General features: G+C 44.1%; 1 protein-coding gene across 3 annotated transcripts in view; it reads left to right on the top strand.

The window, feature by feature from the left end:
• Positions 1–16293, top strand: part of PPFIBP1 (PPFIB scaffold protein 1) — a 52344-nt gene that overhangs the window by 34555 nt on the left and 1496 nt on the right. For 2 of the 3 annotated variants that reach the window (XM_075705677.1, XM_075705690.1), the window contains 10 exons: positions 1042–1071; positions 2195–2366; positions 6188–6329; positions 6610–6738; positions 7414–7564; positions 8795–8906; positions 9053–9141; positions 13686–13808; positions 14637–14762; positions 15593–15781. In XM_075705677.1, coding sequence (XP_075561792.1) covers positions 1042–1071; positions 2195–2366; positions 6188–6329; positions 6610–6738; positions 7414–7564; positions 8795–8906; positions 9053–9141; positions 13686–13808; positions 14637–14762; positions 15593–15781 — 1263 coding nt within the window. Of the gene's footprint in view, positions 1–1041; positions 1072–2194; positions 2367–3849; positions 3883–6187; positions 6330–6609; positions 6739–7413; positions 7565–8794; positions 8907–9052; positions 9142–13685; positions 13809–14636; positions 14763–15592; positions 15782–16293 lie in introns of all 3 variants that reach the window. The other variant, XM_075705684.1, reaches the window with a different exon arrangement.

A 16293-nucleotide genomic window follows, 5' to 3' on the forward strand; every position in this document is an offset into this window, starting at 1 on the left:
TGTCTCTGTTGTGGCAGTGACCCCGTGGACGCTCTGTTGCCGCCTTCTGAGAAATTCTGAGTCAGAGTAGGGCTGCTCATGTCATGTGTTAGCAATGGTAATGTACATGTGACATCTTCCAGATTTTATTAAAGGAGAAAATCTGTCCTTGAAAACTCAGGTGCTTTTTTTTTTTGAATGAGGCATTTACCTGAGGCTCTCTTGCTGTGCTTTTCCTCAGATAGTGAGGTTTTTTTTTTTTAGTTGATATGCTTTTCTGATTTAAGACAAGAAGAAAGTAAGTCCCGCTACCACTTCCTACCTGTGGTTAAGGTGAATAGTTTTGGAAGCCATGTAATCAATGCATTATAAAATACAGTCTAGGGTGACTGTATATTTTAGATGGTTGGGAAGAAAATACTGAGGCTTTATATATCTGGTGATAGCTTCAGTTCAGGTCTCTTTTGAAGTGACCAAAAGCAGCTAGCCTCTAACAATGTCATCAAATTGCGGTAATTCCTTTGCTCTTTTTTGGCAGTCTGAACTCCTAAAAGCTCCTGAGTTCCCTGATACCCAAGCCACTGAGCTGTGGCTTACAGCTCAGGAGGGATGTTGACAGGACTGAAACTGTAACCAGAACTTGATGATGAGAGCTAGAGTTCATGGGTTAAGGGGTTTTTTGGTTTGTTTGGACAGCCAAGGAGTGGAGGCTGTGGATATTTTATGTACTTGGCTTCTACACTGTCTGGTTCCTGCTTTGGGTCCCCTCAGTCAGCTGTGCCCATTAGTGCCTTAAGAGACCGCATGTTACTAATTATGTACACAGCTAATCCTTTACAAAGTAAACCGAAGCAACCATATTTTCATGTCAGCTCACTGACCTCAAAGAAAGCAAGAATTAATCTGTGCGAAATGCAGCTCTGAAGAGATTTATTTGGGGCGAAAAAAGATAGGCAGAGAAGGCTATTTCAGTCAGAATTTAACTCAGGGTAACCATAATGTATTGAATACTGGCTGTAAAACATGACTTTTTAAATGTCTGTCTTAATCTTTCCCAAACAGGACAGAGACTCCGCACAGAAGCCAACAGAGGTAACGTGTGTGTGCGTGCTCGTGCGTGTACATGGAGAAACACAGACAGTGAGCGGGTGTTGAAAGGCTCAGTTGTGTGAAATTGCAGCATGCAGTTCCAGAGGGGGAGTAGCAGACCTGCAGACAAGATAGCGAGGAGTATATGATGGTTGTCACCATCACTTCAGCGTCAGGCTTATAGTGTCTCGCACGTTCTTGTCTTCTCACACATAGATTAGCTTTCAGTCTGGTTGAGCATAAGGTTGCCATCTAAGCTAACGCTTCCCCTACGTATTCTACCACTAGATAATTAGCAAAGCTAATCATTAAGTATTTTACTGACTCTGTAATTACCTTTGATTAGTGTCACTTTAAAAACTTTTGGCGGTACCATATGGCCATAGTTTGCATGCGACTATTATTACCTGGAGGAAGACCTGAGCAGAGATGACATACCTCAGGTACCACTTGTAGGGTGAATGCTGTATCGATTCAGCAAAAGCCAAAGGATCCCATTTGGATTGTGAATGGGTTTGCCTCCTTCTTTTAAAGAGACAGTGAAACAACCGGCAAGGTTAAAACTGCTGCTTTAAATTGGTTAACTGGTGTGTCTGATGTCTGTCCTGGCATTTATATTCCTTGCTTGATACTTAGTTTCCTCTCAGCTTTGGCAGTGGACATAGTCAATTAATCCATTAATTCTGAAATTGCAGAGCAGTGATATACAAAAAGAGCTGTCTGACACTTGGCAGAGACCTGATACGCCATGGGGGTCTCGTCTCTCTCTTTGCTTCCCACTGCCCCTACAGCTACCAGTGGGGGAGACAGAAGCCCTGGAAAGCTGGAGGAGTTCAAAGCCTTCCAGGACTGTATTTTTACCTTTTCCATACATGTAAGCCAGCCTTGCAGAAACTGGGAAACACCTTAAAGAAGACATGTTACTCTTAGAAAGTAGTGATAGTAATCCTGGGTCCTGAACATATTCAAATGAAGATCTTGTTTATGTTTTCCTTTATGGCTTTTACATTCTGTTTTCTTGTAGAGGGACTGTCCAGGTTATCTTTCCGCAGTCACTTTGCAGTCTCTCTCAAAAGGCCTTTTGCAATTCCCTGATATTGAATCTTTATTTCCCTAACTCGAGCAGGTTAAACCTCCTGTGGAAGGTAATAATTTTGCAACCCTCCCTCCAAAGTCTCCTTCTCATGGTGGCACAGGCGACGAAGATAGTTTTGGTACCCGTAAAGCCAGATCTTCGTTTGGACGAGGCTTTTTCAAGATAAAAAATAACAAGAGGACCGCGAGTGCCCCCAATCTGGGTAGGTATCGTGCACCTGCATGCAGATTCTGTGTATTTTGAAGGGTCTTAACAACAGCTGTAACTGTCTTAAGAAGCAGGAAGGCCAGCCTTAGTCTCACTGTGACTTGGTGGCTCTTTTCTCAGTAGAATGTTTGGAAGATACCAAACAGCAACAAAAAAAACCCCAGGAAAAAAAACCTCACTGATATAATGAAGTATTTGATCTGTTTCAACCTCTGCTGTGATATCTCCCCTGGGATCTTATAGTGGATTGCTGCTGTTTTGAAATGCTAGCTGTCTGGCAGTAGTTCACACATGGGATTTGTGGGCTTTTTGTTTCCCCTGGCTCCATCCTCAGTTTATTTTTCATAAGATTTTCAGATGTACAGAAATGAGGCAGCACCATTCAGTCTTCCTCTTTATTTTACGTCTATTTAAGCAGCCTTGCAAAAGAATTGGTGACAACAGGAACAGGATTGACAAGTTACTCAAGCTCATGTTAAATTTTGGACCTGTAATGGGGGGATGTGTTTTGATACTGTCATTTGATGATGTGCACATGACAAAGAAATAAACAAAATATTCTGCTTAATGCAGAAGTGGCTGTTGCCGCCAACTGAAATCCTACTTGCATTCACTGCTGTGCTATAGTAGTCTTCCCACTGTTCCAGTTCAAGCATCAAGTGAGTCTGCGCATCAGATCTACTGCCATTTGTCTAGAGTTTTTGGCTTTCTCTTGCATGAGATTTAGGAATTTAGCTCTGTCTTTTTCAGAAGCCTGAAGGGAGATAGATAGCTTCTGCTTTGTTGAGCAGAAGAGTCTCCTGTTCTTACTTACTCAAAGACAATATCAGACTTTTGTTCAAAAGAAATAACTTACCTACACATTTATTACACATTGCCCATATTTGCCTGTGACATATAGCATGGGAACTTGCTAGCTTACTTGGAATAGATGTACAGTCTATTGCTTCAGTTTATTTCTTGTGTGCTTTTGTGTAATCACTTGTTTCATCCTGAAATTAATTTGTCTAACAAAGTGGAGTACTTGCGGCTGTCATAAAGGATTGGAAGATGGACCATCTAGATCAGGGTCCTGTGAATTTGAGTAAGTTATTTATGTTATCCAGATTTCAGTGCTTCCATTTGTAAAGCTGGTGTCCAGATACTTGCCACCTCATGGGAGCCTGCGTGAGTCACCTGCCCAATGTATCATGGAGCAAGTGACCTCCCTGCACCGAAGTGACTGCAGTGCTGTTTTACCCTCTCCACCATAGAGCTCTACCACATTTCTTTTTTGTGAGGGGGGCTTAACAGTGAATTGGTAATCCTAATCTCTGTGTGAATTCAGCATTGTGTGTGGCGCATGTGTCTCATGTACCTCCCTCCTTTTGTCTTGTATTTTGCTGACGTAAGTTTTGAACTGTGTTTTACCTTGTCCCTCTGCGTGTTCTCTCCCGTTGTGCTGCGTGTGGTTATGTGCGTTGTTTGGATATCTGAAGATCGCAGTCGAAGTGCAAGTGCACCTACTTTAGGTACAGTAATCCTGCATGTCTGCCTGTACCAGCTCTGTGTTGTGACTGCTGCTAACAGCTGGTTATGGCCACACACTTTTCAAACAAGAACTAGACACCAGAGCTCCGCATCAAAACTTTTGTCCATCACTAAAAGGAGTTTTCACGTAACATTTGCCCTCTGCTAGAAGTCAGCTGCGCCATTTCTCAGTAACTGCTACTAATGAGAGAGATTGCGGGTTAATTTGCAGAGACCTTTGCCGTAACTTTGAGCTTAAAGTTACCCACAGACCGAGGTAGCAGATGAGAATTGGTGATGTTGAAATACCGGAGGCACCTTTGTGTTGTCGTCTGTCCTGGAGCCCCTGGAAGAGCTTAAAGGGTGGTGAAGCTGGGAACAAGGTATATTTCCCAAGCGTTCTTGGGGGAAGGATATGTAATGCCTTTTCTAAGATGTAGTTATATTTATTATATAATAAATGAATGAGAAATAATTGGGGCAGATAGGGATGGCGGCATTCATGTAGCAAAAACCAGTCTTGTGATGTGAGCGTTCCCTGGGTGGTTCTGGCAAGGGCAGGTAAGACCTGCAGGCTTCTGCCTTACGAAGCAGAGCTCTGTCAGTCGGGGGGTTGTACAGCCACCCGGTGTGCCCCTCGTTGATGAAGAGACGGGGCTCTGGGCCCTCTCAGTTTCCCATGTGGCCCCTTAGACGTCAGCTGTTCTGCAGGGTTGTGTCAGTGCATGAAAGGGAGAGAGGTACATGGAGCAAACGTTGCAATACCCGCAAATCTCTGCTACTAATGCACCCAACCTTGTCCTGGTATTCTCTCTCTAGAATGCTGTTTAAATGTGGATTTTTCTAAGCTAGTACTTTTTCTTACACAAGTAAAGCAAAAACCACAAATGCAAAAGCCTGGTTCGACGTTAGTGCTGTCTCTCACTGGCAGGATCCCTGTATTCGATAGTGGTCAAACAAAGTGCCCGGAAATAATCTTTTATGTGACCTTGTTGCTTCACTACAAGGTTTAACATCTAAAGCATGGGTGGAAAATGGGACGTATTCAAATGTATTCTGGCTGAATCATCTAAGCTTTGCCCAGCAGAAAGATATGCTGGCAAAGCCTGCAGTTTGTTGCTGTTTGTGACACATTGTGGTCTCCTCAGCATTAACTCTGTGGCCTTTAGACCACATGTCCCAGCAATATATGCTCTACCTTGATTCATGTAACTTGTTTGGCTTTCTCTTGGGAGTCTGAGAGTCCATTTCAAAAACAAATGATGGTCACCTGATTACACAGCCATGTAAAAAGATAGTAAAAGTGGTTACAGGCCTGACTGTCAGCCTGCTGCAGGCTGCCTTGCCGTGGCTGCTTCATCTGAACAGGCTCGTGCTGTCACTGTTCCTCAGCAAGTAAGTGGCATAAACTCCACGTGGTGGTTTTATTCAGCTATCTGGCACTTGCTGGCACATCTCTGCTTACGTAGCCTAGTAGATACTGCAATTCTTTTAGTTTTCTTTTTAAATGATCTTAAAATAGTTCTTCTCTTTGTTAGTTTAGCTTTTACTAAACAATCTTGTGACAGTTTCCCTTTTGGGGACAGGAGCCCTCAGGTTTGTTGTCGTAGAAAACAACAGCTACAGATCGAAGATGTAATGCCTTGAGAGTGGGTGGTAATGTGTAGGGTCTCTCAGAGATGTTCTGTGCATCCCTTGAAAGAGAAGATCTAGTTCAGACAGAGCCTAAACTTCCCGGTGTTTCTCTGCAGAGGAACAAAATATTCCACAATTTGCAGAAGTGAGGGGAAAAGGGCCCTCTTGCTCCTGGGGCAGGAGGAGTTGTTTGTTGCTGGAATTTCCTGGATGGGGAACTTATGGGATACTGCAAGTTGTTAGGAAGGATGCCTGCAGGGAAATTATTTATTTTTCTGTGCTTTGGGGACTCCTGGTTCAGTGTCCTGCCATGGCACTGAATTGTTCCTGGGCATCCATGTGCCTCAGCTCTGTCTGTGAAAGGACTGTAGGAGCACTCCTCAAGGAAGAGTAAACTTGGGATTTAATTCACTGATTGATTCACGAGGGGGTTTTCTGCCCACCGTGGATGCAAGGCGCTTAACTGGTGCAGAGCATTGCCTTAGAGTGTTCCCAGTCAGGCCCATGAAGGAGGAACACGTGTTGTTTCCCCTGGATTTTCCCATTCCTCTTTGCCCCATTTTCTTAACATGAAGCTCTCAATAATTTTAGCAAGAGTCATTCCTGAGTTCAGGAGGGTGTCTGTACAGTCCTGCGCAAGTGAGTCTTGATGGGGCTTTTGTTTTCTAATAGCTGAAACGGAGAAGGGATCTGCAGATCACTTGGATCTGGCTGGCTTGCCCCCTCGCCCAAAAGAAACGGATAGTCTACAGATGACTCCACCTTCTCCAGATTCCAAGAAAAAGGCCAGAGGGATCAAGAAGTTATTTGGAAAGTAAGTAAAAGATGAGAAATGACTGTTCTCCACAGCTGGGGCTTGCACAGGCGTTTGCTGGGAACACATCTTCCCTTTTTCCCCCTCAGACCTGTGGCTCCATCGTTTACTGTCTCAAGAGCAGGAGCCAGTCTGGCATTTGAGGGAGCTAACAGCAGGTCAGTGGGGGGTGGAGGAAGAGCTACAAACCCTGCAGAAGATCTTACTTACAGTGGTTGTGGTAGTAGAAGTATGACTTTTCATTAGCTAAATGTGAATATGCTTTCTTCCTTTAAACTAGACTTAAGAGAAGTCAGTCTACTACCTTCAACTCAGATGACATGTCCGAGACGGAGTTCAAAAGAGGAGGGACAAGAGCAACGGCAGGGCCACGACTGGGCTGGTCTCGAGACCTGGGGCAGTCTCACAAGTAAGACGAGTGGTGCTAAGTGTGCTGGTGCTTGCCTTCCCAGCAGCTCCAGTCGAGCACAGGTTCCAAAGAGAGAAGCGCAGTGCCAAAATGAAATGTCGCCCCTCCTGGCAAATGGAAGCAGGCGGATCCAGGCCGTTTCCTCCTTTGAGAGATAGTCTTTGCGGGATTGAGGTTGGTTGGGTGGTGGGGTCCTGCTGTGAATGGAACTTTCCCTGTTCACAGCTGGGCAGGAGTGCAGCTGTTGAGGCCCTGCAAAGCGGGGTGTGAGCCTTCACGTGGCAATGACAGATATTCCTCTAGTACGTTTCCTGCTGCACTTCTGAGGGTTAAAGGCTAAAGTAAAACATTATGGTCTTACTTCAGAATTTTAGCCACCCTAGCAGCAGAGGTGGTTCTTTCAGTGGTATTAATAGACCATGTTTATTGTGATAGTGGCAGGAGATCAGCAGTGATCAGTGCTTCGTGGTGCTGACAGTTCAGAAGTAGAGACACCCTCTGCCTCGGGGCTCACCTAACAGCCAGCCGTGAATGCATGTTATCCCATGGAGATTGACCCAACTCCCACAAAATACTCATGAATTAGGCTTAGGTTTTGGTTTTATCATTATGTATGAGAATAGGAGATTTGCAGCATGGGATTTATCAGGGGTTTTTTTGTAAAATCTTCTGTAGTGAGCTGGACATGCCATTCGCAAAGTGGACGAAAGAGCAGGTTTGCAACTGGCTCCAGGACCAAGGGCTAGGCTCTTACATTAGTAATGGCAAACACTGGATACTGTCTGGGCAAACGCTTCTGCAGGCTTCTCAGCAGGATCTGGAAAAGGTGAGAAATACTGTAAACACTGCTTTCAATTAAACGTACAAAAAATTGCTATTTCTGTGCACATAAATCATGTCCGTAAGGTGCATCCAGTAAAAAAAAAAAAAAAAAAAAAAGATTAATTTTAAAAATTTTGTCATCTGCAGTGATGCCAAACCTGTTTCTTTTTAGTTGAAGTTTCATAGAAATGTAATGGTCTGTAATGAAACTAATAATTACAAATATGTGATTTAACTTCGTTAAGCATGGACATATCAATCAGCTATGCCACTGTAAAAATATGCACACAAGAGTGCCTCATTATGATACGGGTTTGTAGATTCATTAGCACTTGTGTATGGTACTGTTATTTTATGCCTGTGTGAGAAAGGTGTGAAAAGCTGCTGGTTTGGTCTGACTATATTTTCTTCACATTTTACACAGAGGAATGAGGATTTGTTACACACAAGGGTGATCAGTTTCTTTGTCTTAAATCGTTACAGAATTGTTCACATCTTGTTTTCTAAAACTGGAAACATTAAAAAAGTTGATTCAGTCTATACTTTGAATCCACAGTATTTGCTAACATTTGAATTTTCAGCTTTTAAAAATCACTATCCTCACCAAGTAGTAACCCTGTTTTCTCAATGAGGGAGTGAGCTAATTCAAAGTTGTAGTTATACTACAACTGAATAAGGAAAGTGTGATATGGACATAGTGGTTTGTAATAATGTTATCAGAGGTAACATTAACTAGCAAGCACTGATGAAAGTGTATATGGGATTGATGAGATCGTGGAATGGCTGCGCTTGCAACTAAACTGGGGAAGGTGTTATGCATTTGGAGGTATTAATAAATTTCGGTAATTCCTGGGACCTTCATGTGCTCTTAGCTAAATAATTCTTTTAACCTTGCCTGCCCATGTGGGAGGGAAGGAATTAATCCCATCAAGTATTTTTCTGAATGCTAATATGTTTTATATTGTGGGTTGTTTTAACCTGGTATGAGAATATTGTGGCTGACATTTTCATACAGTTTGGAATCCACCACGTTTTGAAATTAATCCACTACAGTGAGTGGGCCTTTCTCTAGTGCTGAACATGTGCTGAAATGATGCTGATATTCAGCAAATAGAAAATAGACCTGTCAAGTCACCAGCAAATGTGTGACCCTCTGAAACCATTTGTGATTCAGCAGAGGGAGAAATAAAATACAGCATTGTCTCTAGGTTTGCTGCTTTCCTTCCTTTCACAGGAGCTTGGGATAAAGCACCCACTGCATCGGAAGAAGCTTCAGCTTGCTCTGCAGGCACTTGGGTCTGAAGAGGAAAACAATCATGGAAAACTGGATTACCACTGGGTTACCAGTAAGATTTTATTGCATGCTGAAGCAGCAATTTTTGATAGGGGTTCCTAATCATGGCTAATTTGGGGCTCAAAGAGTGAGAGTAACACTAAGTGGTGCTAGCTAACTTGGCTACCATGCTAACATGAGTGTCTGTCTCTGCCGCAGGGTGGCTGGATGATATTGGCCTCCCCCAGTATAAGACCCAGTTTGATGAAGGAAAGGTGGATGGCCGAATGCTCCATTACATGAGCGTGGTGAGTAAATGGCATTTCTTTTCCTGACATCTTGTTTGTGTTCTTAGTTTCTCTCCACTTCAGTGCATGCTGGCGTACCTCCAGATAGCTCACTAAAGACCAGGTGAGACTAGAGAGAGCTGCTTTCACTGTGCCTATTGTTGTGACTACATAGATACTGTATTCACTTAGCATCCTCCTTCCTCTCCATCCCAGCCTCCATCTTCCTCCTGCTCCCTTTGGGTCAATTTGCCAGCAGCAGCAACCTTTTTTGCATCCCACAGCACCAGGATCCGTGCCGTACCACACACCTCTGCAAGCAGCTGTCTCCCCTTCCTACATTCACCTCCTCTCAGACTCCCCCAAGCCTTCCCCCAGCGGCAGCCCCAGCCCCAAACACACCCTCCTGCCCCTGCTACAAGGGGGAAGGGGCCGGGGGGGGGGGGGGGGGGGGGGTCCAGGCAGCAGGTGTCCCTGAGAGACAGCCAGCTATGGCTGGAGAGGAGGTGCTGCCACCAGCCACCATCACCAACCTTCTTTCCCTTGGCCCTCCCATGCAAGCAGCCACCAGCCAAATCCCAGCTGGCCGCACAAGCAGCCCACTTGTGGGGTGCAGAAGGGGATCTATGGCTCCTTGGGCAGCTCTCGTGTCACAGCCAGCCATTCTCAGGTCCCTTACGGGCATGTTATGGGATGCAGTGTCCACAAGGAGCCAAAGAGCCGGATCACAGTGATCTGGCTTGTAGCTTCCTAGAGCAGAAAGTTGGCACCTGTGTGGAGGTTAGCAGACTGTGCATTACTCTGGGCCTGTGTCAAAAGTTTTAAAAAGAAATGTAAAAGTACTGTGTAGTCTCCATCTGCGCATGTGAGTTCTGCCCCAGATGACTGGATCTACTGAAAGGAAGCTGAAGTCGGAGCTTACTCTTACTTGCTTTTGCAGCGTCGTAGAGGCTACGCCTACGTGCATGTAGCATACCAAAAGTACAGACTTCAACAACTAAGCATCTCATGTGTCTCATGAGACTTTCTGACAATAATATCAAAGGTGTTGAATGGTTCATAAATCGGGACTTGGCATTTTCTGGATAATTGAAGGGAGAAGGCTGAGGGAGGTCAGAGTGTCAGGGACATCGCTACTGCCAAAAGGATATGCCAGAATGTTGTATTTGTCTGTGTGCTTCATTGCGGTGTTTAAAGGACCCCTTGCAACTGTAGTGGGTGTCCTTCGTTAAGCTAATGCTAATAGCTGTAACCTATAGAAAACATAAGGCCTTATACTACTACTCACCTGCAAGTATTTCCTATATTCTTTCCAGCTTTAAAGATACTATCTTAAGGTGGACAAGCAAACATAGTAAGCAAGAGCCCGGACTCATGCATGAGAAATAGGCAATCTTGTGCTTAACAGTTGTGCATGACACTGATGTGCTCAGGCAGCATTTGTAAGTACACAGAAGTGTGTGAATTCTGTGGTTGCAGTTCATGCAGCTGGGCCTTTGCTCTTCAGATTGTTATTAATTAATAGAAGTAGGTGGAGTTTTTTTCTTCAGTGAGCAAACGTTTGGTCTGCTTACCTATTCATGTGGATGCTTAGGTGAAGAAAACCCAAGTAATTTCCTTTGAAGAAAATTGCAGTTTTAAGAGCCAACTTGTTTGAAAACAGGCTACATTTAATAGCTTTTACATAACATATTTCAAAATGCTGAGCACCAGCGTCAGCTCCCCACTTTAGTGCTGGTCAGGTGAAGCCAACCCAGCAGGTTTCCTTTCTGTAAGGTCTCAGGTAAGATGAGATAAGACCTTTGTTCTTCTCTGAAGACACAAATGCAAACAGAGCATTGCCAATATTAATTCCTTCCATATAACAAAGAAGAAATCAATCATACTCCTGTTCTCTCTTGAGCCAAGTCATGGGCAGAGTAGAAGTTACCTTTTTATGCCACATTTGCATGTATTTTGTATAGGCTTTACAACAGCAGCAGGAGGAAGCCTAGGGTTGATCCATCTAACTCTCCTCCTGCAAGACAAGCACAGCACTGCTGAGGACCTGCAGCCGCTGCCCAGGGCTGACCTGCCTTGGCTACCTGGCATGACTTTGCTGTTGAGTCCATTTTGGTCAAATGATAAATACTCGCTGCTTATGTAGTGTAGTTTGGTGTTTGTTTCCTTCAGTTTTTTGTGTTCAGACATTAATATAAAAGTAGGAGGCAGTTTCGTTCTTCTGCTTCTTAAGTCTTGGAGATCTGATGCCAGTAGGCTCCACTGGGCTTGATCTTGTGTTGGGAAACTTTACCACCGTATTACCTGGATGAGGATTGAATGCGGGTAAAACGCAGCATAGCCTATATTGTAAGGGGACTTGTATTATTCAACAGTCAGTCTTTTGTCTATTAAAAAAGAAAGAAAAGTAATAGGTGGACAGAGCAAGGATGTGTAGCGGAGCTTTGCTTTTTTAAATAGATACTCTTTCTGTTACTTCCCTTCAATTGTAGATCACTAGGGATACTTTTAGACTGAGTTTAACCATCAAATCATAACAGCAGCTTCAGTGTAAATGATCAACTAAATACAGCTATATGCAAAGTATCAAATAAATACTTTTTTAAATCACATGAAGTTACCCTCACTTAGCAAACCACAAAACAGAAACTCTAATCTTAGAGTTTATTTGGGCAAGTGAAGAATTTAGTCTTAAATATTCTGACAAAATAGAATCCAGTATTTGTAACACAGAAGTAATGCTAAAACATATTAAGCCAGGTTAACCCTGGCACAAGGATGCATAAATTTATGTCAGCCAACTTGCACCAGCAGAAAATTGGACTTTGAGACACTTAATGGCATAGTTAGGACTCAATTACAACCGAAGTGCCTACCTTAACAGGAATGCAAGTCTCTCAGCATGTGACCACAGTTGCAGGGCATGGGAGGTTTTTCTTCTGTAGTACTCCTCTGGAGTGGCAGCAGCAGTGAGCAAGCTGGGAAGTCTAGCCGGGCCTCTCACATACTCCTCCTTAGAAGCTTTTCATGGCTTGGCTCCTTGGATGAGAGAGAATCTGATTATTTTGAAATGCTAAATTTCTGGGGCTAGTCATTGGAATGAAACCAGAGGTGGGCAAAGTGACATCTTCTGCATTGCTTATTTTGCAAACCTGTCAGCAGGTCAGGGTGTTGGGTAGCACCAGCAGCCTTTTTTAATCTGTGAGCTTCATCTAAACCTTCTGTTTCCTTCACCATTGTCCACCAGGTGTGTCCTGTGAGTTGAGCTCTCTTGGGTGCCAGAAGGCTCTGTCTCTCACCTCCTCAGTGGTTTGAAGGAGCCCTGAGTACAAGAAGGAGATGAGGGAATTTTAATGGAGCCAAAGCAAAACTCCTGCTTGCTACTGTAGTCACGAAGCAGGGAACTCATCTCTCCCAGCTCTTGACATCCAAAAGCTAGCTGTCCAGCCGAAGGCGGCAGTCAGTGCAGAGAGAGGGGCACTATGAGGCACTACCTCATTCCTTAGCATGACACATATTGCCTGAGAGATGCCTGACACTTTCCATGGACACAGGTGGGAGCCTAAACAGCCGGTCTGTGTGAGCTATAAAATAAGTCCTCCGTAAAAGCATTGCGAGGATTGAGCTTTTGGAGAAAGAACCAGCTGCTTTTGTTAGCTTCACCAATGCATTGCAGGGAGGAGTGTGGCTGTGCCTTTGCAGGCTCTTGCCCTGCGATGTGTGAGAAGTGGCTCATCCCATGCTGAAAATGGTGTGGTGTGAAGGTACAGCCAGGTTGCCTTGTGGTGCCTTGTCACAGAGCCAACTTCCAGGCTGCCCGTGTGTCCAGTGTGCTCCCTTGGCACGCGTGAGGGGGCAGAAGGCGCTCCTGGCCAACCTGCCCTCCTTCCCTCAAACTGTAGCGGGTGGCTGCACAAGGTAGGAGCTACACAGTGATGGTGAGCTGGGGCCAAGGAGACATAAGGTGGGCCTCTCCGCAGCCTGGGTATGGTCATCCTTTCCATCATTCCATCACTTGTGACAAGCATTTTAAAAAACATTTATTGTTTGCAGTTGGGAGACCAACCTGACACACCGTGGTATTTTTCTTTTTCCCTCCTTTTTTTCCTTCTAACTCTACAGAATGCCTCAGTTTTCAGGGTAATTTATTGCTTTCAGTTAAACTTTTAGCTGGATGTTTGCTGTTAAAATTTTTGGCAGGATTAAATACAAATACGAGGTCAGCCTGATGCATTGTGTTTGGAAAGCTGTCCTGGCTCTAATCAGATCGCTGAGGATGTGTCATCTCACCCTCTCCCCTCCTCATTACCCCAGGTTTCTTGTACTAAGCTCTGTACCCTATGTGAAGAACATCACCCAGGAGCTAGTACAGAGCAACACAGAAAGCTTTTATTTTGTGACAGATGGTTTGATGTGAATCATGTGTCTCACGTATTAAAATCTTACCCCAGAATGTGTCCGACGTGCCATTTTAAGCCAGGGTCTGAAGCAGTCTCCTCCAGTCAGGTGTTGGTTCCACCAATAAGCACGTTTATGTTTATTAACTCCCCCTTCTGTTTCGACAGGATGACTTGCTGTCCTTAAAAGTTGTCAGTGTCCTCCACCACCTCAGCATCAAAAGAGCCATTCAGGTTTTGAGAATAAATAACTTCGAACCCAACTGTCTGCGCAGGAGGCCATCTGATGAGGTACTGCTTTAAGATGAAACTATGAAGAGGAATCCTTTAGGGTTTTTCTCTGATGTTTCTGATTATTCCTGCTCTGACCTCTCCTCCTTTCTCCTCCTTCGTATTTCATTCTGTTTCATTTTCAGTTTCCTTTTTCTCATGTTGTTCTTCCAAGTCTCAGGCTCTGCCGTCACTACCTGGAACACCACTTTCTTTCCTCCACCTGTCATGGCCCCAGACTCAAGTCCCCTTACCAAATCTCCTGCTCCTCTTCCTAGCCAACAGCTGCCTGTTTTGGCTTAGTCTCTGATGTGCTGTCTTGAACGTAAATTATCTTGAACTCAGTGCACTGTTGCCATGAGTCCTGTGTAACTCTCTGGAAAGTTGATGGCTATGTCAAAATTTTCTGTGTAAAAGGAGTTTGGCCGTGTTACCAGACGAGAGACTGCTATTAGTTTGCTTTGGAAGCAGCATATGCTGGATAGGGCAATGGATAATGAAACAATCCAGACTCTTGGATTTAGATTCATGATGCGTATTTCCAAGAAAAGCACAGCAGCTCATGGAGCTAGTTAAATTTTCAGTTTTACTGGTAGAAACTGCAAGTAGTTCTAGTGCACAGCAGGATAATCAAATGGCATGAAGCGTAATAGAGACCTGCCTACTGTCCAGACCCATCACCATGTTGGTGTTGCTGCAGGAAGGCAATCCAAAAAGAGGGTTTTTTTCCCTCAAGTGCGAAGTGAGTTTGCATTCATTAAGGGTAGGAGAGGTTTGTTTCAGTAAAGATTGGGGCTGGGGCACCTGAGTCAGGAAGTCTCCTTAACTGCCTTTTCCTCCTGTTCACAGAATAACGTCACACCTTCTGAGGTCACGCAGTGGACCAATCATCGTGTGATGGAGTGGTTACGCTCCGTTGATCTGGCAGAGTATGCTCCTAATCTGCGGGGGAGCGGTGTGCATGGGGGACTGATGGTAAGGTTGTAAGCTTATTCCATTTTATTTTAAAAAATATGGCTGAGAATCGCTAGAGCAAAGTTCTGACATTATCTTTGCTGCACATACCTTATCTTCTTATTCTACTTAATAAGAAGTCACTATCAAAATTTATTACCCTATAGTTTAAAGGACATGAATGTCTTGGGCAGAATTAGTGTGGGCAGCAATGGGTTTGATTATCTGTATTTCCCTCACAATTTAATTTAAATATGGCATTCTCCACCTCCTGTCCTATGACGCTTATCGTGCTGTTAAGCAGCCACATTCTTCCTTCCTAGACCTGGATAGGTTTTTATTTTACTTTTGTAAAATCTGTGATTTCAATGTCAAACCAGGATTGTTTTTAATTGCTCTAGCATCAGATACTCCAGGTAAGAGACTTACACTTGCAGAATTTTGTTGTGGTGATTAAGAGAGATATCCGTGCTCCAAACATTTTATGTCTGTTTATTTTCCATCATTCCTCTGGCAACGTTTTCTGGAACTAAAGGGGACGGTGGGTGAACGTTTTGTGGCAGCTTCACACATTACATGACTTAAGGGTGGATTTATCTGTTCCTTTCTTCCTACCTGCCAATTTGTTTCTATTTATAACTCAAGAAGGACAGCCTGGAGGTAGCATTTTATGAATCCTTTAACTAGTTAACTCTCTTCTCTCTCTCTTTGTTGTATGTTTCCTCTAAAATACAAACAAAAACTGCAAAGCAGCCTTAGGAGGTGACCAAGATAGGCGTGCTTGTTGATGTCCTTGAGACCTCATTAGACAGTACTGGCTTCAGCTGGATTCTCTGTGATTTGATTAACAGGTTTTGGAGCCTCGTTTCAATGTAGAAACCATGGCACAGTTGCTGAACATCCCACCAAACAAGACGCTACTGAGAAGGCACTTGGCAACTCATTTCAACCTCCTCATTGGGCAGGAGGCCCAGCAGCAGAAACGTGAAGCCATGGAGTCCCCAGACTACATCCTTTTAACAGCAACTGCCAAAGTAAAGGTAGGTCACTTGTTCTGGGTCAGTGTGTGAGCTTCCAGGCAGACATTTAGATCTCCAGTGTGCTGGTTTTGGAGGGCAATTCAGTAAGGTCTGAGAAAAGGGGCTGGCTGCTAATGAAAGAAGTATGAGAGCAGGACTCGGCAGATCTGGGTTTGACACTTGTGTCTACCATGAATGCACCGTATCTCAGCCTCTCATATGCACAGACAAGAGGTAGTACTCTTGTGTGTTGTCCTTCTGTCTGTACTATAAGATGTTTGGGAGGGAGACTGTCTCTTACTGTTTATGTGCTCATGGTTTAATGCAGTGGGATTCTGCTCTCATTTGGGATCCTTTAAATGGTCTTGTCTTAAGAGTGGTAGAATGAGGAGGCACATCTTGTTCTTTTGGATGCTACTATCGTGAAATACAGCTATTCAGAAGATCTTTGTTTAGGAGAGCAGTGGGGTTTTGACCCTTCCTCGTTGAAACATCAATGCAAGAGCAAGAGATCTGTTAATTCTTTGCTGACT

This window comes from Pelecanus crispus, chromosome 1, assembly GCF_030463565.1.
Source record: "Pelecanus crispus isolate bPelCri1 chromosome 1, bPelCri1.pri, whole genome shotgun sequence".
In the NCBI taxonomy this organism is placed as follows: Eukaryota; Metazoa; Chordata; class Aves; order Pelecaniformes; family Pelecanidae; genus Pelecanus; species Pelecanus crispus.